At 42.4% G+C, this 22287-nt stretch overlaps 2 protein-coding genes and 1 long non-coding RNA gene across 4 annotated transcripts; 1 reads left to right on the forward strand and 2 right to left on the reverse strand.

The window, feature by feature from the left end:
* Positions 1–360: 360 nt before the first annotated feature.
* Positions 361–8666, reverse strand: rabac1 (Rab acceptor 1). Of its 2 annotated transcripts, none has more exons than XM_016999092.2 (6): positions 8528–8666; positions 6378–6468; positions 4350–4565; positions 3958–4055; positions 2077–2178; positions 361–793 (listed from the first exon to the last, which is right to left on the reverse strand). In XM_016999092.2, exons 2-6 carry the CDS (start codon positions 6455–6457, stop codon positions 705–707), a joined length of 585 nt encoding a protein of 194 aa, XP_016854581.1. In that variant the 5' UTR covers positions 6458–6468; positions 8528–8666; the 3' UTR covers positions 361–704. The 2 variants fall into 2 exon arrangements, with proteins under 2 accessions (XP_016854581.1, XP_062823173.1); XM_062967103.1 differs by lacking the exon at positions 8528–8666 and adding an exon at positions 8331–8485.
* Positions 8646–12426, forward strand: LOC134295235 (uncharacterized). The gene is made up of 2 exons (XR_010001769.1): positions 8646–8998; positions 12202–12426. It is a non-coding gene; the product is annotated as an uncharacterized LOC134295235 (long non-coding RNA).
* LOC100552235 (cornifelin homolog A) lies at positions 12284–20975 on the reverse strand. The gene is made up of 4 exons (XM_062967104.1): positions 20828–20975; positions 14194–14329; positions 13959–14095; positions 12284–12498 (listed from the first exon to the last, which is right to left on the reverse strand). The coding sequence occupies exons 2-4, from the start codon at positions 14318–14320 to the stop codon at positions 12409–12411; spliced, it is 354 nt and encodes a 117-aa protein (XP_062823174.1). The 5' UTR covers positions 14321–14329; positions 20828–20975; the 3' UTR covers positions 12284–12408.
* Positions 20976–22287: the final 1312 nt, after the last annotated feature.

Consider the following 22287-nt stretch of genomic DNA (forward strand, 5'->3'; position numbering starts at 1 on the left):
TCCATACATTGCAATGTTTTGGTGCTAAAGTCATAAATACAATAATGACTACATAACGTTACCATGTATTGAACTGCTTTTTCTGTCAAATTTGTTGTAAAACATGATGATTTGGTGCTTAAATTGTAAAATCATAACCTACTTTGATGTTTAATAGGCTTTTCCTTAATCCCTCCTTATTATCCAAGTAATTTGCTTATCCAAGCTTCTGCCGGCCCGTTTAGCTTGGATAAGTGAGACTCTACTGTAATAATAAAACATATTTGCTTATCCTACGTTCTGCCGGCCCGATAAGTGAGACTCTACTGTATAATATCATTATTCCCCCGTATCTTGCTCTGGATCAAAAAGAACACCAGGTTCACAGCAAGGGGTGCGTCGTTTAATTGTGGGAGGAGCTGAAAAAGAAAGGGGTGGGGCACTTAATTGTGGGAGGGGCTAAAATGCAAGACCAAGAAAGGGGCGGGGCTTGTAATGGTGGGAGGGGCTGGGGAGGCAAGGGCTGGACTGTGGGAGGAGCTAAAGGGGATATGAGTTTGTGGGGAGGGGGCATCCTGGAGGGCCCCTCGCTTGAGGACCTCCAAAGAAGAGAGGGAATGGCACATGACAGAGGCAACACAAGAGCGTAACAGCAGCAGCAGCATCAATGGGAGGAAAGAAGGCGCATGGGTCCGAAAGAGAGATTCCGGGGGCGGGGGGCCCACTCAGACGGGCTCCATCTGCAGCTCCTCCGTCTCCCCGGACTCCAATTCGTGGAAGGCCGCGTGCGAACCGATGACCACCAACGTGGCACCTGCAATGGACACGAGATGTGAAGGAGGCGCAAGGGAGCGGCAACCCCACAGCCCTTGAGGACCGTTTAACATCCTCTCCACAAGCCTTGTGTCTGGATTCAGGTGTCCTTTTATATCAACTCAAGGGGACAACAGCCCCAATTTCATTTGATAGTATAGCTTGATTTATTTATTTATTTTGTGTCAAAAGTGTTGCATGATAAATACATTTTAAAATGATGAAAAAAAAAAGGAAATCACAAACAACTAAATAGTTTTAGACCAAAAGCGGGCAACAGCAACTGCATTGTCCGTAGCTTTAAACAACTCCTCCTCCGTACATGAGGCAGGACATTGTGGGCAAGCATACATATGCAGAGTTGTTTGTTCAGCTTGATTAAATAATATATATATATATACCTTTTAAAGGTTTTTATAATGTGTTTTAACAATGTTATTAATGGATCTGTATGTACTGTTTTTTTTATAATTGCATTTTTGGGCATTACATTTTGCCAATTTTTGTAAGCCGCCCCGAGTCCCCTCGGGTGAGAAGGGCGGGGTATAAATGTTGTAAATAAAAATAAATAAATAAATAGCCCTCGCCTTAGAAATCAGCTGAAGGTTTAGAAGAATTCAGCCACGAGTAAACACACCCAAAGGAGACATGCAACCAATGGCAGCAGGAAGGAAAGAAGCAGGGCCATAAACAGGCCATGTCCTTCTTTAGGGATGCAAAAGGGAACCCACTGAAGGCCTGGGATTAAAGAACTCACACAGGCGGCAAGTCTTAGATGTGAGCCGGTTCAAACAAAAGGGTGTTTGATGGGTTGGCCAAAAGATCAGAGGGTGTGTGATATACTGAATGCAGGGAAATGGCAGGGGAAATGATGGCTTACTTGAGCCATTTGGGCAAACAACTGATCAAAGGGACCAAGGGAGGATGGAAAGGGGACAGAAAGAGCCCGGAGGGAAAAAGGATGCTCAGAGGTCTGAAATGTCCTCAGAAATCCTATAAATCCCCAACTGAGCTGCTGCGTCTCAGGGTGGCATTTCCTTTTGGCCGTTCCATCTATCTGCACAAATAAGGACTGTCGTATCTGAATCCAGATGTTCCTGTATCTCAACTCGCCTCAACTCTAAATGCCTGATGTCTAAAGAGGAGGAAGACGGGAGCTGGAGCCCAGAATAGCCTGGACTTGGAGACATCAGGACAGGGGTGGCTAGGAGTACCGGAGGCATGCCTGCACCCACAGCCAAACAGGAAATGTTTTGCGCTTGAGAGCATCGCCCAGCAACTCACCCAGGACCCAGAAGACGGCAGACCCGGCTCCGGCCAGCCAGAAGAAGGGGAAGGAGACCCCTCCGGCCAGGCCGTACTGGTGGGCTGTGCTCAGCTCCCGACCTGGAAGGCAGAAGGAGAGGGAAGCGGTGAGGCGGGGGCAGCGGTGGCAGTCCCAGGGCAGAGAGGCAGGCCGGAATGGCCGGAAGGAAGCCATCCCAACCCCGCCATGCAAAGAATGTGAGAAATAAGGGGCTTCCCAAGGTCCAGCCCTGAGTTACAAACATCTGACTTACAAACAACTCATAGTCAGTAACAGAGTTGGGCTGGATGGCCTTTGGGGATCCCTTCCAAATCTATGACACTATATCTACCTCATATATATATATATATATATATATATATATATATGGGCCCCTGGTGGCACAGTGTGTTAAAGCGCTGAGCTGCTGAACTTGCAGACCAAAAGGTCCCAGGTTCATAGCCCAGGAGCAGAATGAGCGCCCGCTATTAGCTCCAGCTCCTGCCAACCTAGCAGTTCGAAAACATGCAAATGTGAGTAGATCAATAGGTACTGCTCCAGTGAGAAGGTAACGGTGCTCCATGCAGTCATGCCAGCCACATGACCTTGGAGGTGTCTACGGACAACGCCGGCTCTTCGGCTTAGAAATGGAGATGAGCACCAACCCCCAGAGTCGGTCACGACTGGACTTAATGTCAGGGGAAAACCATTACATGTATATAAATAATTTATGTACAGTATATATATTTCACCCTTCTCACTCCAAAGGGACTCAGGGCTGATCACAGAACACATATACGGCAAACATTCAATGCCAATTATAACCATGGCAAGACAGACAACAGATAGACATATTATACAGGCTTTCCCAACTTTCGGCATCTTTGGAGGTTGTGCTCGGTTCCAGCCACCGGGTGGTGCTGTTGCTCCATCTCCCTAAAGAAAAGTTTTCTTTGTTCGGAAACTTCCTCTTTTTCTGATTGAAACGCCCAGCCTAAATACCTCCCTGCTTTTTAATGTGGTTCCTATTTATCTACCCAGGTTTGTTTTCGAACTGCTAGGTTGGCAGAAGCTGAACAAAAGGACAGGAGGTCACCCTGACCCAGGCTTTGAACTCTCAACCTTCCAGTTTGCAAAATTTATTGCATCTTGGAGATTAACCTGCTGTGCTAAAGCCCAGCCCAGAATAACAAACAACTGACTTGCAAACAACTCTGAGTTAAGAACAGGGCTCGTTAAGAGCAAGGGTGCCGAGGCAGCAGGAGGAGAGAGACAGGCTGTTAACAGGACTGGCCACAGGGAGCGTAATTTTACTGTTATTGTTTTAATTATATATGTTGTTGTATTGTTTTATCTGTTGATCGGGCTTGGCCCCCATGTGAACAACTCTGAGTCCCCTCGGAGAGATGGAAGCGGGTTATAAAGTATTCTTATTCTTCTTATTTTTATTATTACTACATCTCCCCCTTGGAAGGAAAGGAAATCCACTCCTGGAAGAGCCATGATGTCTGTTCCCACTGAGGACTTATCCCCAGTCCCCAGTTTCCATAACAAGCCAAATTTCCCCAAATGCAATTCTCTCAGGGACAAAAGGGAGGTGGGTGTCAACCCTTCCTTATGCTATCTAAAGCTATAGGTAGATAGATATGGCTGGAATTACACTTTAAACATGTCCCTGTTTCGCCTTACAAACAAATTCAACTTAAGAACAAATCTATAGCACTTGTTTGTAACTTGGGGATGAAGGAAGACCCAACCAATATTCCTGCGGATACACTGCCCCCTGGTGGCGAATCTGGGAGGTTCCAAAGGGAGACAGCTGTAAGGCCTTCCTTTCCTTCCTTTTTTCCCTCCTTCCTTCCTCCCTTCTTCCCACTCACCAAACAGCACCAGCTGCGAATGCTGGGTCTTCAGGTAGATGATGTAACAGGCCCCAAAGAAGACGGCCAGCGCAATCAGGAGGAGCGGAGAAGTGATGCTAATGAGAGAGAGGGGGGGGGGGAGACATGGACTTGATTCTGCTCAGTTAAAAAAGCCAGTGCTCAGGGACACCCACCTGCTCTGCATTGTACCTCTGTGCAACTAAGCAATGTCAGCTTCTTTGAGTGGCATATGGGAGAGAAGCAGGACATAAACTGAGGGGCGGCTGAGGGGGAAAAGGAAGGGGTCTGAGGCTGTTAGGAATTCTGCGAGTTGCAGTCCAAAACACCTGGAGGGCCCACGTTTGCCCATGCCTAGTCTAAAGCATCTCTCACACACACCCGGCACTCACAGGCAGTAGAGGATGAGGCCGAGGAAGACGAAGACGTAGTTGCTCTGGAAGTACTCCACGTTGCGGACCAGGCGCTTGCAAAGCTCTCCAAAGTTGCGCGGCTTCCCGAAGCGACGCTGGTCCACGAAGTTGGCCCAGGGGCGGATGGTGGCGCGGCGCTGGTCCAGCCACTCCTTGGCCGGGCCGGGGGGCAGCAGGGCCGCCGGAAGGGGGATCCTGGGGAAACCAACAAGGAGGGGTCAAAGGCCATCCAAACACCCCACGGTCTGCGAAGGAGCCCATTCCTCAGCTTCCGAAAACCCCTTTCCCACATCCCTTCCTAGAGAGATTCAAGTGGCATTAAAACAAATATTTAGCGACATTTATATCCCGCCCTTCTCACCCCGAAGGGGACTCAGGGTGGCTTACAAGTCATATAATACAGTAGAGTCTCACTTATCCAACGTTCTGGATTATCCAACGCATTTTTGTAGTCAATGTTTTCAATGCATTGTGATATTTTGGTGTTAGATTCGAAAATACAGTCATTACTACATAGCATTAATGTGTAATGAACTACTTTTTCTGTCAAATTTGTTGTATAATATGATGTTTTGGTGCTTAATTTGTAAAATCATAACCTATTTTGATGTTTAATAGGCTTTTTCTTAATCTCTCCTTATTATCCAACATATTCACTTATCCAACGTTCTGCCGGCCTGTTTATGTTGGATAAGTGAGACTCTACTGTAATACCGTGTTTCCCCGAAAATAAGACAGTATCTTATATTAATTTTTGCTCCCAAAGATGTGCTAGGTCTTATTTACAGAGGATGTCTTATTTTTCCATGAAGAAAAATTCACATTTATTGTTGCACAAAAAAATGAACATTTATTATATACTGTACAGTAGTTGTCATCACAAACCAGCTTAACCAGACAAACTGTGAAACCTATCAAGAATTTGTTGTTGCTACCATTATTTCCATGTACAACTGATATGTACATTTACCAATCCTGCATGCTCTGGTGTTCTGTTTGGCGGGTGCCGGGCATGCTTCCAAACAAAAACTTTGCTAGGTCTTACTTTCGGGGGAGGCCTTATAGTTAGCAATTCAGCAAAACTTCTACTAGGTCTTAGTTTTTGGGGATGTCTTATTTTTGGGGAAACTGGGTAATAATAACAATAATAATAATAATACATCACACAGTCCTAGACACTTGGGAAGTGTTCGACTTGTGATTTTTTGATACAAAATCCAGCATATCTATCTTGTTTGCTGTGTCAGACTATGTCGTTGTGTCAATAATAATAATAATAATAATAATAATAATAATAATAATAATAATAACTTTATTTTTATTCCCCGCCTCTATCTCCCCAAAGGAGACTCAGGGTGGCTTACATGGGGCAAAGCCTGAATAAAAACAATAACAATATAAAACACAACAAGAGACAAGAGACATGCACAATTATAAAAATTTAAACATTACCCAATAAAAATAAATCACAAAAAAAAATAAAAACATGGATTAAAATAGAGAGGTTGTAAAAACAGACTGGGTAAAGTGCACCATATAAATATTGTAAACACGAGGTGACTGAACATACAATATATTATATTATTCGTATAGCACAATGTATAACACTATACTGCAATATTAGCAATATTAAATGTAATATTAATATACCATTATAATAGTGTATTATTATTATATTATATTACATTATAATATTATTAATATTATATGCACATACAATACTTATTTGCATAATATAATATGATTACTGTATATTATTATATTGTTATAGTACAATATAGTAATATATGATGCGTATATTGTGCTATATGAATAATATAATATATTGTATGTACATTTAACTTGTGAGCCGCCCTGAGTCCCCTTCAGGGTGAGGGTGGGATATAAATGTCGCAAATAAATAAATAAATAAATAAATAAATGCATCCTGGGAGAATATGGTGACCTTGTCCCCAAATGATGGCATTTGGAGGGACGTATTATTTCATAATATTCCTTGATCCTTACTTGGTGCCCAGCACTGTCCCAGCCGTCTCCATCTCAGTGGCCGGATTGAAGAGATGCTCTGGCCCGGTTTTGCCCGCCATTCTGCTCCCGTCTGCAGAGAAATAGACACAGAAAAAGAAAGAAAATATATATATTATATATTACTATCTTAGGGGCCCTGCAATTTTGCAGATATTTTGCAATGATAAAAATTAGAAATGGCCGTAGTTTGGCTTGAGATGTTACGGTTCTCAATGTCCCCATTAGAAATGCACAAGGTAGAATCTTTGGAAGCGGGTGGACAACACCTCCCATCATCGTGTGCCAATCCTTGCTGAAATCGCATGCATTTGAATTATTGCCATGTTATTAGTTGCCCTGAGTCCCCTCCGGGGTGAGAAGAGCAGGGTAAAACTATAGTAAATAAATAATAAATAAATTTTAAGTTGGTAATGGTGGATATGCGTAAGTTTGGTGCAAATCCATCATTGGTGGGATTCACCCTGCTCTCTCTCAGGATGGGATGGACTCTAATACCCATCATCCTCTGTCAAACTGTGCCGGCATTATAGGTGGCCACAGCGGTTAATGTGTACCAACCTTGGTCAAGATCAGTCACTGGCAGCCATGACACTGCTCTATGGATATTGGTGGTTGAAAGACCCGAACTCCCATCATCCTCTGCCAATCCAGATCTATTAAGCCACCCAGGAGCCATCCCAATACACACACACACACACATGTAATTTGAATTTTATCATATACACGGGTTTAGTTATTCAGCCACAAAGGCTCTCAGAACAGCTCAAGCAGCTGAAGCACGGCACATTTTGTTCGTCCTCAGGCTTACAATCTAAATAAGATGTAATAATACAGAAGATGTAATAATAAATAAGACACAATGGGGCTGTGTCTGGCTGCTTGCCTCCTGGGTTTGGGGGTATTCAATTTACATGTGTGTATGTTTATCTGTATATATGTGTGTGTGTGTGTGTGTAAATCAATATGTGGTGATTCAATATACATACATAGATATAGATATGTGTGTGTGTCTGGGGCATTCAATGTACATGTGTGTATGTTTATCTGTATATATATATATATATGTGTGTGTGTGTGTGTATGTAAATCAATATGTGGTTATTCAATATACATACAGACATAGATATAGATGTGTGTGTGTGTGTCAATGTACATGTGTGTATGTTTATCTGTATATATATGTGTGTGTATGTAAATCAATATGTGGTTATTCAATATACATACAGACATAGATATAGATATGTGTGTGTGTGTGTGTGTCTGGGGCATTCAAAGTACATGTGTGTATGTTTATCTGTATATATGTGTGTGTGTATGTATGTAAATCAATATGTGGTTATTCAATATACAGACATAGATATGTGCATGTGTCAATGTACATGTGTGTATGTTTATCTGTATATGAGTGTGCGTGTATGTAAATCAATATGTGGTTATTCAATATACATACAGACATACATATAGATATGTGTGCGTGTCTGGGGCATTCAATGTACATGTGTGTATGTTTACATGTGCGTGTGTATGTGTATGTAAATCAATATGTAGTTAATCAATATACAGACATAGATATAGATATGTGTGTGTGTCAATGTACATGTGTGTATGTTTATCTGTATATGTGTGTGCGTGTGTGTTAATCAATATGTGGTTATTCAATATACGTACAGACATGGATATAGATATGTGTGTATGTCGGGGGGCATTCAATGATATTTATCAGGCATGGGCAAACCTCGGCCCTCCAGGTGTTTTGGACTACAACTCCCACAATTCCTAACAGCCTGCCGGCTGTTAGGAATTGTGGGAGTTGTAGTCCAAAACACCTGGAGGGCCGAAATTTGCCCATGCCTGATATTTATGTCTACAGGATGTTTGAGGATATTCAATATACATACAGACAGATGGATCCTTCGACCTGCGGAGGCCTACCTTGCAGGGGAGGATTCCCCGGAGGGAGCGCTCCCAAAGGCCCTTCCTTCCTTCCTCCCTTCCCCGAAGATGACGAGAAAAGCGGGGAAGTAAAGGGAGGCGAGGAAGGCCGCTCGGGGCCTAGCCCGGGCCTCAAGGATGCTCGCCTGCCTCCCTGGTTGCCCCTAGCAACCGCACCCCGCGCGATGGGCGCTCACCTGCCTCCTCCGTCCGGCGGCGCCAAGCCTGCGTGGCAACCCGGAGGGGGCGGAGCCAACGAGGGACCCGGATATAGGGGGCAGGCCTCTCCCTGACGTGGCGCCTGCCGGGAAATGTAGTCTCGCGGCTCCCTCGCCTAGGAAGCCGCAGGCCTGGCCACAGAGCGGAGTGGACTACGATTCCCAGCAGGCCACGCTTTCTTCATCCAAAGAGGCCTGGCTTTGTGGACTGAGTGGCCTAGAGTTGTATTATTGGGTTGTTGTGTTATTATTTCCCTAGGCAATGGAACATTTAAGGCCTAATTCTATCCTTTAGGGGTTGTATTTTGTTTGTGATTCCCCTCTTCCTCCTCTTCTTTTATTTATGATCATTCTTATTATTTTTGGTATTACTTCATTTCCTTAGTATTATTATTATATTGGAATATTTCATTTTCCTCCTCCAACATCGTCGTCATCATCATTATATTGGTATATTTCATCTTTCTACATTTTTACTATTATATTGGTATATTATTATTATTATTATTATTATAGTAGAGTCTCGCTTATCCAACGTAAACGGGCCGGCAGAACGTTGGATAAGCAAATATGTTGGATAATAAGGAGAGATATATCATTATTTATTTATTATTATTATTACAGTAGAGTCTCACTTATCCAACGTAAACGGGCCGGCAGAACATTGGATAAGCAAATATGTTGGATAATAAGGAGAGATTTTATTTATTTATTTATTTGGTGGGTAAACAGTTTATTAATGATATGTTACATAACAAAACAGCAAATTATAGCAGATAAAGTCAAATAACAATCCTTTTGAAATGTACATGCATATCTACAATCAACCAGTTAATTCTAACATTAAGTACATATTATTATCAGTAGTTCAAAACATATAGAATTGCTCTTTCTACATGTTATCCACTATTTTCAATCTAGATTTCTACTCATTTTTAAAAGAAATTAAGTATAAGAGTTCATCCTAACATTCAAACAAAGGCATACAATGTATTACACACAGATAATAAGGAGAGATTAAAGAAATGCCTATTAAATATCAAATTAGGTTATGATTTTACAAATTAAGCACCAAAACATCATGTTATACAACAAATTTTACAGAAAAAGTAGTTCAATACACAGTAATGCTATGTAGTAACTACTGTATTTACGAATTTAGCACCAGAATATCACGATGTATTGAAAACATTGATTACAAAAGTGCATTGGATAATCCAGAACATTGGATAAGCGAGTGTTGGATAAGTGAGACTCTACTGTATTACTAGCTTGGGTGTCCAGCAATGCCCGGATTATTTGAAAAGAGCCTTGTTTGTTTTTGTTTGTTAGATAATATCAGTTTGGTCATTTGTAACACCATTTATTTGGGGGAAAAGCCAGTCTTTCCTGTTGTTTTTTATAAGTGCTCCCATTAGAAAATGAATGAAGTTGTGGGTGAGCTACAATTCCCAAAAATCTTGGGTCAGTCCTCCCAAAACTCCCCCAGTATTCCCAGTTGGCCATGTTGTGTCAGTGTGCCAAGTTTGGTCCAGATCCGTCATCTGCTGGGTTCAGTGTTCTCTGAATACGGGTGAACTATAACTCTCTGATGCCAAGGTTGATCACCCCAAAGTCCAACAGTATGCAAAGTTAGCAGCATTGGGTCTGTGTGCCAAGTTTGGTCCAGATCCGTCATTGGTGGGGTTCAGAGGGCTCATGAAATACAGGTGAACTATAACTCCCAGAGATAAAAGTCAATCACCCCCAAAGTCCACCAGTATTGTGTTCCAAGTTTGGTCCAGATCCCTCATCTGCTGGATTCAGTATTCTCTGATTACGGTTGAACTATAAGTCTCTAATGCCAAGGTCAATCACCTCCAAATCCTGCCAGTACGCAAAGTTGGCCATGTTGGGTCTATATGCCAAGTTAATTCCAGGTCCATCATTGGTAGGGTTCAGAGAGTTCTTAGATTGCAGATGAGCTATACATCCCTATATCTCCTATAAATCATGGTGAATTTTCCCCATACCTCTCTCTATTATGTTCAGTTGCTGATGAATTCCTCTGTTTGCTGTGTGGCATAGGAAATGGTAGGAAAGGATTAAGGGAGAGGCTGTGGGCGGGGTCATGCAAACAGCGAGAGAAAGGAACACTGGGATGTGCTCGCTGTAACCTACAATATCCTGGGAGAGAGTGACTTGGTGGCTCCTCAGCACTGGGAACTAGAGCCTGTTTGTGGAGGCTGGAGGCTGTCAGTGTGAGCGGACACCCGTGCCACATACACACATACAGATCTTCACATTTACATGTGTATAGATAGATAGATAGATAGATAGATAGAAGATAAAAGATTAGAAGATTAGAAAATAGATAGATAGATAGATAGAAGATAGACAAGCTTGGATGCCCAGCAATGCCTGGGTTATTTGAAAGGGGCATTGTTTGTTTTTAATGTTAGGTAATATCAGTTTGGTCATATGTTACTCTATGTCTTGGGGAAAAAATCAATCTTTGCTTTTGCCTGTTGGGTGAACTACAATTCCCAAAAATCTTGGGTCAATCCTCCCAAAACTCCACCAGTATTCTGTGTGCCAAGTTTGGTCCAGATTTGATGTTAGCTGGCTTCAGTGTTCTCTGGATCAGGGTGAACTACAACTCCCATATCCCAAGGCAATCACCCCCCAACCTCGCCTGCATGCACAGTTGGCCACGTTGGGTCTGTGTGCCAAGTGTGGTCCAGATCCATCATCTGCTGGGTTCAGTGTTCTCTGAATAAGGGTGAACTACAACTCCCATATTCCAAGGTCAACTCTCTTTGAACCCCGCCAGCATGCACTCTTGGCCATGCTGGGTCTGTGGGCCAAGTTTGGTCGATATTCCTCATCTGTTGGATTCAGTATTCTCTGATTCAGTGAACTCAATTTCTCCTTTAACTGCCATGGTGACATCATCCTCTGGAATCCCGGGATTTGTAGTTTTGAAGGCTGAGAATTCTAAGCATTTCCCCCTAAATACAATATTTAATTCTGTTTCAATATTTATATATTTTAAAGTTGTATCAAAATGCTTTTAATGTAAGCCGCTTTGAGTCTCCTTTGTGGAGAGAAAAAGCAGGATATAAATAATAATATCATTTACTTATTTATTTACTGTTTTATATCCTGCTCCCTCTCACCCTGAAGGGGACTCGGAGTGGCTTACAGTATGGCAATATTCAATGCCGCATATACAACAATAAAATACAATATATCATATACATAAGACAATTAAAACATATACAACATATGAACACCATAAAACTTAAATTGTTAATCATAATCATAATAATTGCAATACCAGGATTCTATAGGATTGTGCAGCCATGGCAGTGAAATTGTAGTGCTATAAATGTGAAAATGTTAATTCATTTATATGTGGATTGGGTTGTTGTGAGTTTTCCGGGTTGTGCGGCCATGTTCCAGAAGCAATCTCTCCTGACATTTCACCCACATCCATGGCAGGCATCTTCAGAGGTTGTGAGGTCTACCTCTGGGAATGCCTGCCATAGATCTGGGTGAAATGTCAGGAGAGAATGCTTCTGGAACATGGCCACACAGCCCAGAAAACTCACAGCAACCCAGTGATTCCAGCCATGAAAACCTTTGACATCATATATGTTGATTTCTTACAGGAACCATGGGAGTTGCAGTTTTGCCCCGGCTCCAAAAACACATCTCAGATTTCCCCCCAAAGAAACGAAAAAGAGGCACCGGTTGAGAAAATTACATATACCAAGGTATATATTTTATTCATTACGACTCATGTTTGGATGGTGGGCTGTTTCTTCCTGCTCCTTTGCAGGAAGGCGGTCCTGTGTTTGAATTCCAGCCTTGTTTCCTCAGTTCTTGTTGTTCAGTTCCCTGGAGAGCTGGCAGAGTCCGCAGAGGGGGCAGCAGGACATGACCACCCAGTCCGAACAGATGGAGCCCTGCGTAGAATCCAAATTATCATCATCGTAAATTATTAATTATATCCTTGTTTCCTCTCTTAAAAGAGACTAAAAGCAAAATGTTGTTGTTGTTATTGTCACAGAGGCTGGACAGCCATCTGTCGGGATGAATCGGATGGTGTTTTCCTGGCGGAAGGAAGGGAGTTGGACTGGATGACCCTTGAGGGTCTCTTTCAACTCTAGGATTCAATTATATATCTAGCGTCTATCTGTCTATATCATATCTATGGCCACCTGGCTTTGGCTGGATGGCCCTCTCTCAGGAGGGATCAGATGGTGCCTTCCTTCCTGGCAGAAGGGGGTTGGACTGGACGCCCTTTGGGGTTCCTTCCAACTCTAGGATTCTATGGAAATCTTTAAACACAGGCTGGATAGCCATCTATCAGGAGGGATTGAATGGTGCACCTTATTATTAGATACACTTTGGGCTCCCTTCCAACTACAGGGATCCATGGTTCTATTATTATTATTATTATTATTATTATTATTATTATTATTATTATTGACACAACAACATAATCTGACACAGCAAACAAGTTAGATATGCTGGATTTCATATCACAAAATCACAAGTCGAACACTTCCCAAGCGTTTAGGACTGTGTGATTAATTATTATTATTATTATTATTATTATTATTATTATTAGATGCATCTTGGGATCCCTTCCAACTCTATGGTTCTATTGTTGTTGTTTTTGTTGTTGTTGTTATGATTATTAGATGCACCTTGGGATTCCTTCCAACTCCAGGGTTCCTTGGTTCTATATTATTATTATTATTATTATTATTATTATTATTATTATTATTATTATTATTATTATGAGATGCTCCTTGGGATCCCTTCCAACCCTTGGGTTCCATGGTTCTGTTGTTGTTGTTGTTGTTGTTATGATTATTAGATGCACCTTGGGATCCCTTCCAACTCCAGGGTTCCGTGGTTCTATTTTATAATGAGATGCACCTTGGGCTCCCTTCCAACTCTAGGGTTCCATGGATCTATTGTTGTTGTTGTTGTTGTTATGATTATTAGATGCACCTTGGAATTCCTTCCAACTCCAGGGTTCCATGGTTCTATTATTATTATTATTATTATTATTATTGGTATTATTATTATTATTATTATTATTATTATTATTATTATGAGCTGTACCTTGGGCTCCCTTCCAACTCTAGGGTTCCATGGATCTGTTGTTGTTGTTGTTGTTGTTGTTGTTGTTGTTATGATTATTAGATGCACCTTGGGATCCCTTCCAACTCCAGGGTTCTGTGGTTCTATTTTATAATGAGATGCACCTTGGGCTCCCTTCCAACTCTAGGATTCTACACAAGCTGGATGGCCATCTGCCTGTCAGAAGGGGGGTTGGACTGGATGGCCCTTGGCGGCCCCTTCCAGCTCTCTCTGGGTGGGCCACCGCACACACGGCCCATGTTTGCCTCACCTCGATGTGGTACCTCTCCCGGACTCCGGTGCGGAGGGCGACGAGGGTGCCAGGCAGGTAGGGGAGGCAGCAGCACTCTCCGGCCTGTTCCGCCACGCGGCAGGCGAAGATGCAGGGCACGAAGGTGGCACAGAGGCCTGCAGGAGGGCGAGAGAGAGAGCATGGCGTCAGCATTGTGACCCTTTGACCCAGGTGCCCCCCTTTACCCCAGTGACCCCTATACGGCCCCACTCACAGGCGCCCATGTCCCCGCAGCAGTCGCAGAGGTCGGAGCCCCAGGCCCCTTGGCTGCTGAAGGTGTAGCTGGTGCCCATGCCCCCCTGCGGCTGGGAGTCGATGATCACGTCCGTCTGGTACGCCATTCTGTCTGCCTATGAAGGAAGGAAGGCATGAATGGAAAGAAAGCACATTGGTAGGCACATCCATCCTGCTTTGGGACCATTTCTGAGAAAGGCAGGATATTAGAGAGAGAGAGAGACATCCAAGTTCAACGTCTAGGATTGCATTCTGAGATAAATAGATAGATAGCTGGATCCCGAGATAGATAGATGGAATGAATAAAAGAAAGAAAGAGGGAAAGAAAGCAAGAATGCAAGCAAGCTCCAACTCCATCCTGATAGTGATCCAAATTCTAGGATTGCATTCTGAGATAGATAAAGACAAGGAAGGAAGGAAGGAAGGAAGGAAGGACGGAAGGAAGGACGGAATAATAATAATAATAATAATAATAAATAAGTTTATTTATATCCCGCCTCCATCTCCCCCGAAGGGGACTCGGGGCGGCTTACAGCAAAATCAAAATACAAGCGATGATAAAATAGGAAGGAAGGAAGGAAGGAAGGAAAGAAGGAAGGAAGGAAGGAAGGAAGGACAATGATCCTGCTTTGGAACCATTTCAGAGAAAGGCAGGATATTAGACACAGAGATAGATCCAAGTTCAATGTCTAGGATTGTGGAAGGGGCATGAGTCCACACTGCCATATAATCCAATTCAATGTGGATTTTGTATGGCCACAGAGGCCCCTTCCACATAACTGTATAAAATTCCATATTATCTGCTTTGAACTGGGTTATATTTATTATTATTTATTTACAGTATTTATATTGCGCCCATCTCACCCCGAAGGGGACTCAGAGCGGATCACAATGCACATATACATGGCAAACATTCAGTGTCATTAGACATACGACATATAGATAGACACAGAGGCAATTCAACATTTTTCCAGCTTCTGGCTTCATGAGGGCGTGCTTGATTCCAGCCACAGGGGGAGCTGCCGCTTCTCTGTCCACTTGTGACACCAAGTCCTTGATGGAGTACTTCCTTATTCCTTTCTGTACACTGCTGGAAGGTTTTATGGTGTTGTAAATTAGTTAAATTAGCCTCCCCGCATAAAGCAGTACCTAAATTTTCTACTCGACAGATGCAACTGTCTTTCGAGCTGCCTAGGTCAACGGCGAGCTAGACTATTAATGGTCGGGAGCTCACTCTGACCCAGGCTGGGTTTGAACTCATGACCTCTCGGACAGTAGTGATTTACTGCAGCTGGCTACTAACCAGCTGCGCCACAACCCAGCCCTTATATGGCAGTGTGGACTCAGATAGTAAAGGTAAAGGTTTTCCCCTGACGTTAAGTCCAGTCATGTCTCACTCTGGGTGTTGGTGCTCATCTCCATTTCTAAGCCGAAGAGCCGGCGTTGTCCATAGACACCTCCAAAGTCATGTGGCCGACATGACTGCATGGAGCGCCGTTACCTTCCCGCCGGAGTGGTACCTATTGATCTACTCACATTGGCATGTTTTCGAACTGCTAGGTTGGCAGGAGTTGGAGCTAACATCCAATTCAAAGCAGATATTGTGGATTAGCTGCCGTGATATATTGGGTTATATGGCTGTGTGGAATGGCCCAGAGAGAGAGAGAGAGAGAGAGAGAGATCCAAGTTCAACTTCTAGGATTGCATTCTGAAATAAATAAATACAAATAGCAAGCAAGCAAGCGTCAACTTCGAGGACTGCATCCTGTAATAGAGATACACAGATAAATAGGCCCAAATTCTAGGACTGCATCCTAGGATAGATAGATAAGACAGTTAGATAGGCAGATCCCATTTCAACTTCTAGGACTGCATTGTAGAAATCTTGGGGTTTCCCATTTGTGGCAGAGACTTCTATGGAGCTCATTCACAGTCCCCAATGAACGCTCCCCACGCAAACAGGGGCTGCACCCCGGAATGGGCCTTTCCTCTTGCAAAGAAGCAGGAGGGTGGGCAGTGTGGGTCAGGCTGCAGCCAGCACATTGTGTACCTTTCAGGCCTTTATCCTGCCCGATAAGTCAAAGGAGCCTCCCAGGTGTTTGCTTTAGCCCGAGCACCCTGGGAGGGGCTGGCTTGTTTAATTCAAATGCCTTTAGTAGAGAATTAGTCGAGGGGGGTTGGACCACAAAGGAGGAGAGGGAGAAACCGGGACGTTTTAGCCGCAGCTGAAAAAGTGGGAACACAGAGGGTTATCTGCAACTATCCCTGCCAAGGCGGGGGCAGTGGAAGAGTACACAACAAAAACATGTTGTTTACTCTAGACAGATAGGAATCTGAGAACTCATTCTCATAGAGGAAAGGGCAGCATTGTTTCTGTCATCTTGAGATTCAGGAAAGTGTGGTTTAGAACTCATCATAATCATATAGAAATAATGATGATGATGATGATGATGTAATACTGATACTAATAATAATTTTCTGCATGGCAGGGGTTTGGACTAGATGGCCCATGCGGTCTCTTCCAACTTTATGATTCGAATAGTAATAATAATAATAATAATAATAATAATAATAATGATGATGATGATGATGAATTAGTAATAGTAATACTATAGAAATAATAATAACAATAATAATAATATAATTTCCTGCATGGCAGAGGATTGGACTAGATGGCCCATGCAATTTCTTCCAACTACAGTAAATAATAATAATAATAATAATAATAATAATAATAATAATAATAATGCCATCTGCAAAGGGCCACCCTACTGGGATCTGCACGCATCATCAGAAAATACATCACACAGTCCTAGACACTTGGGAAGTGTTCGACTTGTGGTTTTGCGAAACGAAATCCAGCATATCTATCTTGTTTGCTGTGCCATACAACGTCGTTGTGTTGATAATAATAATAATAATAATAATAATAATAATAATAATATAGAAATGATGACATAGAAATAATAATAATATAGAAATAGCAATAATAATAATTTCCTGCATGGCAAGGGGTCGGACTAGATGATCCATATGATCTCTTCCGTCTATACTTCTAATAAATAATAATAATGATATAACAATATTTTCTGCATCGCAGGGGGTTGGACTAGATGGCCTATGTGGTCTCTTCCAGCACTGAGATTCTAAGATGATGATGATGATGATGATGATGATGATGATGATGATGATGATGATGATGATGATGATGATAATAATAATAATAATAATTCTATCCCACATTTTCCTGAATCCCAAGATTATCACCTATTTAGGTTTCTGTTCAGTGAAGTTTTCCCTCCATCTTAGCCTTAGGACCCGCTGGATCTCATTCCCTTTAATTGCTCGCTTGATGAAACCTCGTTTAGGGAGAAGTGGATTCATGAAGGAGAGGAGGGACCCCAGGGCAGGGATAAATACATTACATTCCCAGGTACCTCTGGACTCTCTCTCTCTCTCTCTCTCTCCCCCCCCCCCCCATTGGGATCAATGGGAATTAAAGCTCTCCCAAAATCAATCAGCACTGGAGTTCAATCCTAAAAACATTTACTTGATAACTAAGTCCCACTGACTTCCAGGACTGGCCGCTCCAGATGTCTGTCTGTCAGAATGAAACCCTAGAACTTGGATCCCTATCTCTATCATCTATCTATCTATCTATCTATCTATCTATCTATCTATCTATCTATCTATCTATCTCAGGATGCTGTCTTAGATGTTGAAGATGGAATTCTGTCCATCCATCCATCCATCCATCCATCCATCCATCCATCCATCCATCTATCTCAGGATGCAGTCCTAGAAGTTGGATCCCCCCTCTCTCATCTATCTCATATCCATATATCATCTATCAATCCATCTATTTATCAATCATCTATTGTCTATCTATGTGTCTATCATCTATCAATCATCTTATCTATCAATCATGTATAATTTATATATCATCTATCTATCAATCATCTATCATGTATCTATATCATCTATAATCTATCTATATATCCCTCTCTCTCATCTATCTATCTCTTATCTATCTACCATCTCTCAAACATCTATTGTCTATCATCTTTCTATCATCTATCTATTTATCTATCATCTATCATGCCTAATCTATCAATCATCTATTTTTCATCTATTTATCATCTATCTGTCATCTATCTATCATGTATCATTTATCTGTCAATCATCTATATTTCATATATAGTCAGTCTATCTCAGGATATAGCCCTAGAAGTTGAAGTTGGGTCATCTATCTATCTTTCTTTCTATCTGGGTGCCACTGGATTCTCCTATAAATCTCTAATGGGATCAGTGGGGATTAAGGTTCCCCTGAAATCAATTGGCCCAGCAGTCCAATCCTAAAAACATTTCTTTGAAAAGTAGGTCCCATCGATTTCCAGGCATGGCCGCTCCAGATGTCTGTCTGTCTATGTCTTATCTATCTATCTGGATGGTGCCCAGACCTTTCCATAGGACAACATGGATGTCGATCAATTCAAGAGGCTCTCCATAGGAGGTTGGACTACAACTCCCATCTTCCTGCATAGCTAACTATGGGAGGCGCCATACAACACAACCCACACTTTACCCATCTCTGTGGCACAAAAATTTGCACGCTTTTCTATCGTTTGGCTCTCGAAAGAAGAATTCAAAGTTTCTTCCAAGTCCCAACTTTTCTAGCATTGCAGTGAATGGGAATAAAGAAGAGACCAAAAAGTACTATTGAAGCTTTGCTCCCAACGGCTGACCCTTCGAAGAAGGCGTTGAACCCTTTGAGGGCCTTAATATATTTAATTAAGCTTTGTGTGTGTGTGTGTGTGTGTGTATCCCCAGCATACGAAGCAAAGGCAAAATAAGCAAGGGACACCGCAAACGGGATTTTCCGTGTCTCATTTGTTGCAATTCTAGAGATTTGGGTCCTAAAGGAAATTTCCATTTGGAGGAGCAGAATTCTCATTTGGGAGACAATAGGAAACATGGCTGTCATGGAAAGCATGTGAAAAATCCCTTTAAAATCCCTTTTATTCTATGATTCTAGATCCTGGATTACAAATCCCATCCAGGTTACAGTTGGACCGCTGTAGGAAACAAACCTGCCACCGTACAAACAAAGCAAACAAACACATCACATCGAACACATGAAAAACAAACATGTTTTGCTTAATATAAAATACAAATGAAACTACTATACAAACTGAGACACAAAGCATGCCTACAAAAGCCAAACTGAGTCTCCTTATGTAGGGAAAAAGCAAGATATAAATAAACATAATAATAATAATAATAATAATAATAATAATAATAATAATAATAATAATAATACATCACACAGTCCTAAACGCTTGGGAAGTGTTCGACATGTGATTTTGTGATACAAAATCCAGCATATCTATCTTGTTTGCTGTTTCATACTATGTTGTTGTGTCTATAATAATAAACAAATGTAAAAACTCATCTCCCAACCTCTCCATCTCTTGGGCTTCTTATTATTCTGACTGTTCTACTCCCTTTAATAAATATGATATATAAGAAGTATTATATGGAATAGATGCCTTTTGCGGGTCTCTAAGATTCCATAATTCTGTGATTTAACAGAGGCGGGATGGATATCTGTCAGGAAGGTTTTGATGGTGTCTATGGCAGGAAAGGGTTGGACTGGATGACTTTTGGGGTCCTCTTCCAATTCTAAACTGCCTTGGAGTCCAGGGCAGCCTCCTTCCTTCTCTGGAGGGTCTTAAGCAGAGGCTGGATGTCCATTTGTCGGGAGGGATCGGGGGGAGTCTTTATCTATGGCAGAAAAGTTTTTGACTAGATGACCTTTGGGGGTCCTTTCTAACTCTAGGATTTTATGATAAGGGAGACTTGTTGAGTAAGAGATTGGATGGCCATCTGTTTGGGGGGATCGGATGGTGTTTTGGTTTTGGCAGGAATGGTTGGACTGGATAGCCTTTGGGGGTCTCTTCAAGCTCGAATAGGATATATAGACTTCCTACAAGTCCCGGTGGGGGATTTGAAACAGAAACTGGGTTGCCATCTGTTGGGAGGGTTTCAATTGGGTGTTTACAAGTGACAGGAAAGAAAGTACATGGACTGGATGGCCTTTGGGGTCCCCTTCCATCTCTAGTCTGTCTTGGAGTTCAGTGCAGCTTCCTTCCTTCTCTGGAGGGTTTTATCCAGAGGCTGGATGTCCATCTGTTGGGAGGGATTGGGTGGGGTCTTTGTTTTTGGCAGAAAAGGGTTGGACTGGATAACCATTGGGGATCCCTTCCAACTTTGGGATTCTATGATAAGGGAGACTCGTCAAGTCAGAGTTTGGAGGCCCATCTGTCCGGAGAGATCGCGTGGTGCCTTTATTTATGGCAGAAAAGGGTTGGACGAAATGACCTTTGGGGGTCCCTTCCAATTCTAGGATTCTATGATAAGAGAGACTCATCGAGTAAGAGATTGGATGGCCAACTGTTTGGAGGGATCGGATGGTGTTTTGCTTTTGGCAGAAAGGGGTTAGACTAGATGACCTTTGGGGGTCCCTTCCAACTCTATCAAGCATTAAAACCATCCAATGCCTCCCCCCCCCAATGAATGGTAACTTTATGTCCAGGTGAGGCCTCTTTCCTTACCTGTTTTCTCCTTTCTCTGCTGGAACGCCAGGTATGGTGTCAGTCAGATGTCTCCGGGGGAAAGAAACCAGTCGGGTGGGGTCCAGCTTCCATATATAGAGATATATGTGTGGACACAAATATACAAACACATTCGCAAAGTGGGAAGGGCCCGGTGAGTCAAAGGAAGGGCGGCGATAAAGGAAAAAATGTCACTTTAATGGAAAAGAACGTAAAGGTGGAGAAGGGGCTCCAGTTGTGGATGGAGAGAGAACGAAGTTAGATGAATACAAGTGTCAAGAACTGATTTTATATGTTTATATATTCTAAATGTACTTTGTGTTGTATTTTGTGGTGTATTTTGGACTTGGTCCCCATATGAGCCACCCCGAGTCCCTTCGGGGAGATGGGGCGGTATACAAGAATAGAGTAGTTATTTATTATAAGTATATTATTATTATTATTATTATTATTATTATTATTATTATTATTATTATTATTATTATTATTGTTATTTTATTATGACACAGCAAACAAGACAGATATGCTGGATTTCATATCACAAAATCACAAGTCGAACACTTCCCAAGTGTCTAGGACTGTGTGATGTATTTTCGGATGATGCGTGCAGATCCCAGTATGGTGGCCTTTTTCAGTTGGCAGATCGTGATTTTGTCAATGTCTATTGTTTCCAAATGCCGGCTGAGATCTTTTGGCACGGCACCCAATGCGCCGATCACCACCGGGACCACCTGCACTGGTTTCTGCCAGAGTCTTTGCAGTTCAATCTTGAGGTCCTGATAGCGGCTGAGTTTTTCCTGCTGTTTTTCATCAATGCGACTGTCACCTGGGATGGCGACATCAATGATCCAAACCTTTTTCTTTTCCACAACTGTGATGTCTGGTGTGTTGTGTTCCAGAACTTTATCAGTCTGGATTCGGAAGTCCCACAGTATCTTTGCGTGCTCATTTTCCAGTACTTTTGCAGGTTTGTGATCCCACCAGTTCTTTGCTGCTGGGAGGTGGGACTTGAGGCATAAGTTCCAATGAATCATTTGGGCCACATAGTTGTGCCTCTGTTTGTAGTCTGTCTGTGCAATTTTCTTACAGCTGCTGAGGATATGATCAATGGTTTCATCAGCTTCCTTGCACAGTCTGCATTTTGGGTCAACAGCTGATTTTTCGATCTTGGCCTTAATTGCATTTGTTCTGATGGCTTGCTCCTGGGCTGCAAGGATCAGGCCTTCAGTCTCCTTCTTCAGGGTCCCATTATTATTATTATTATTATTATTATTACTATTATTATTATTATTATCATTAGAACTGGACAGAAATAAATGGTCAGTTTGTGTCATTGTGTGGCCATTGCTCCTCAGTTTTTCCCCAATGACCATCTGTTGGGAGAGATTGGATGGTGTCTTCCTACCTGGTAGAAGGAGGTTGGGCTGGATGGCCTTTGGAGGTCCCTTCCAACACTAGGA

Source organism: Anolis carolinensis, unplaced genomic scaffold (genome assembly GCF_035594765.1).
Source record: "Anolis carolinensis isolate JA03-04 unplaced genomic scaffold, rAnoCar3.1.pri scaffold_116, whole genome shotgun sequence".
NCBI lineage: Eukaryota > Metazoa > Chordata > Lepidosauria > Squamata > Dactyloidae > Anolis > Anolis carolinensis.

Excerpts from the sequence above, each read along its gene's own strand:
- rabac1 (XM_016999092.2), bottom strand. The coding sequence starts at position 6,457 with ATGGCGGGCAAAACCGGGCCAGAGCATCTCTTCAATCCGGCCACTGAG. Across the intron at positions 4,566-6,377 it reads GGGACAGTGCTGGGCACCAA|GATCCCCCTTCCGGCGGCCC; the intron begins GTAAGGATCAAG and ends TGGTTTCCCCAG. Across the intron at positions 794-2,076 it reads TGCCGTCTTCTGGGTCCTGG|GTGCCACGTTGGTGGTCATC; the intron begins GTGAGTTGCTGG and ends TGTCCATTGCAG.
- LOC100552235 (XM_062967104.1), bottom strand. The coding sequence starts at position 14,320 with ATGGCGTACCAGACGGACGTGATCATCGACTCCCAGCCGCAGGGGGGC. Across the intron at positions 14,096-14,193 it reads CTGCGGGGACATGGGCGCCT|GCCTCTGTGCCACCTTCGTG; the intron begins GTGAGTGGGGCC and ends GCCCTCCTGCAG. Across the intron at positions 12,499-13,958 it reads GGGAGAGGTACCACATCGAG|GGCTCCATCTGTTCGGACTG; the intron begins GTGAGGCAAACA and ends GATTCTACGCAG.